The 2,572-nt window shown below is 61.6% G+C and overlaps 1 protein-coding gene across 1 annotated transcript in view; it reads right to left on the bottom strand.

Moving 5' to 3' along the window:
• The window catches only part of SBF1 (SET binding factor 1), a 27,450-nt gene extending 25,505 nt beyond the window's left edge, over positions 1-1,945 (bottom strand). Inside the window, exon 1 of the mRNA XM_014541203.1 lies at positions 1,918-1,945. Within this exon, the coding sequence (XP_014396689.1) occupies positions 1,918-1,930 (13 nt within the window). The 5' untranslated portion in view covers positions 1,931-1,945. The remainder of the gene's footprint in view (positions 1-1,917) is intronic.
• Between the last annotated feature and the right edge of the window lie 627 nt (positions 1,946-2,572).

Below are 2,572 nucleotides of genomic sequence, written 5' to 3'. Positions count from 1 at the left end.
CGGCCGCAGGTCCCGCTGTTACCCGGAGGCCCGGCTGGGTGCACACCCAGGACCCCGACAGCGCCCACCGCCCGCGAGTTGGGGCTGCCGGGGAGAATGAATGAAACCAAACCCAGAGACGAGAACGGAGCCCGCCAGGCTCCCCTCCCCACCTGGGCGCACAGGCCCAGGCACAGCCGGGGTCCCCTGCTTCTGTCGGGCATTGGTTTCCGTCACTTGCAGCCCAAAGGGTCCCGAGCTCCACCCGAGCCCGGCACTTAGCTGGTGCACGGCGGGCAGTGCCCGGGGCTAGTCCTCAGCCTGGCGCCCCAGCCCAGGACGGGCTCTCCCGACCCTCGTGCCCCGAGGAGCCCATTTCTGAGCCCTCTCGGAGGCACCTTAGGGTCACGGGCAGGTTTGGGGTTCGCTCTGGACCATGATGTCCCACGGAAGTTTCTTGCCGTGGAGTTTCCTCTACACTCAACAGGCCCCCTCACAGGAGCTTCTCCTGCCTCCTCCCCTTTGAAGGGACTGTGCCTTCGCCGCTCTCCCCCAGGCCTTCCTGCAGGGAGCCACCCTCCCTGGTCCCAGCCCTGTGGCGGCCTCCTTCGTCCTTGTACCCACCCAGTGTGGCTCCCTCACCTGTCAGCTGCCAATGTCCTGGCCCCCACCTCTCTGCCTGGGTTTTCACTGTCCCCCTCTGGCAAACCCCAGACACACACGGTCCTGCCCACCCGCCTCCTGGAGCCCTGCTCCACTGACAGTGCAGACGGCCACCGTGACACCACGGCCCAGCCTTGATGGACGACCCGCTGCCCAGCTGCTGCTGTCTGGTCAGCTCTGCTCCACTCTGCAGTCTCCTCAAGCCTCCGCCCCCAGCCCCGCGGCCTCCTCCACAGAAAACACAGGAGCCACCCCATGGTCAGCCGCGCTGCATCACCAAACCCCAAGCCCGCCTCCCTCACCCCCACCTCCTTCCACCGCCACCGCAGGCTCTGCCCGCCTCCTCTCTGCCCTTTGCTCAGTCTTTTCCTCTCCAGGGATCCTGGCCACCAGAGGTAAGCGCGCTCTCTCTCACCTAAGGTGCTCTACAAAACTGCCCTGGCCCTAGCCAGTTTGGCTCAGTGGATAGAGCGTTGGCCTGTGGACTGAGGGGTCCTGGTTCGATTCTGATCAAGGGCACATGCCCGGGTTGCTGGCTCCATCCCTAGTGGGGGGAGGGGGGCATGCGGGAGGCAACCAGTCAGTGATTCTCTATCATCAGTGATGTTTCTATCTCTCTCTCCCTTCCTCTCTGAAGTCAATAAAAAATACATATATATTTAAAACTGCCCTTGCCCTGACCGGTTTGGCTCAGTGGATAAAGCGTCGGCCTGCGGACTGAAAGGTCCCGGGTTCGATTCCGGTCAAGGGCATGTACCTTGGTTGCGGGCACATCCCCAGTGGGGGGTGTGCAAGAGGCAGCTGATCGATGTTTTTCATCGATGTTTCTAACTCTATCCCTCTCCCTTCCTCTCTGTAAAAAATCAATAAAATATATTTTTTTAAAAACAAAAACTGCCCTCGAAGGCGTTAGCCCAGCCAGTGGCTACCCTGGCTTTTCTCTAAAGCACCACCTGCCTGCTGTGGCCCGGGGCCCACTCTCCAGGGGCACCTCCATTGGTGGGCAGCTCTCAGCAGCCAGCCCACCACTCCCCAGAAATAGCTCCTCCGACTGAGGCCGAAGGAAGGGACCCCCGAGGGCACACGGACATCACAGACAAGTGCAGGGGGCTGTGAGGTCACCGAGGGACCGCTAATCCAGTGGCAAAACAAGCAGCCTGCGGCCAGAGGGCGCCCGTCTGTGGGCTTTCGGGGAGATGGGACCTTTGGGCCCATGGTGGCAGCGAGTGTCCTGACGAATGCAGTGAGCCCTGGGCCCACCTCACGGAGACTCACCTGCACCTCCCATTTCTATGTGTCCTGGCAGCGTGACTCAGCGGGGTGGGCACTGTCCCGTGCACCGAGCACCGAGAGGTCGCGGTTGACTCCCAGCCAGGGTGCACGCCCAGGTTGCAGGCTTGCTCCTTGGCAGGGGGTGTGCAAGAGGCAGCAGATTGATGTTTCTCCATCGATGCTTTCTTCTCTCTCTCCCTCTCCCTTCCTCTCTCTCTGAAATCAATGAAAACATTTTTTTAAAGCACCTGGTGGAGACAGGAAATTTCCGTCATTGGTGGGGGGAGTAATATGATCGATCACACTTGTGGTTTGGAAGGACGATCTGGCAGCCGTGTGGAGGACAGATTGAGGCGAGGAGTGGGGGGGGAGGGCTGGTGAGGAGAAGCTGGTGCAGAATCATGCCCCCGGGTCCTCCGCGCCCCCTTCCCTGCCAGCATGTCACGTTCTGTCCTCTCCGCACGCTCCTTAGCGATGCTCACACGCCCACCCGCCCCAGCCTGGCCAGCTCCGTAACTCCCAGCACTGTCTCTCTCCGTCTGCCCCTCTGCAGCCCCAGGCCTGTGAGACGCCTCTGCCAGGACAGGCCCCAGGCAGCTAACCTTCCATTCTCTCCAGAGACTCCCTGCCTGGCTCAGTTCCTGTCTGACCCATCCAC

Source organism: Myotis brandtii, unplaced genomic scaffold (genome assembly GCF_000412655.1).
Source record: "Myotis brandtii unplaced genomic scaffold, ASM41265v1 scaffold2658, whole genome shotgun sequence".
NCBI classification, from domain to species: domain Eukaryota; kingdom Metazoa; phylum Chordata; class Mammalia; order Chiroptera; family Vespertilionidae; genus Myotis; species Myotis brandtii.
The sequence above is the reverse complement of the archived record's forward strand: the minus strand, read 5'-3'. Positions and strand labels throughout refer to the sequence as shown.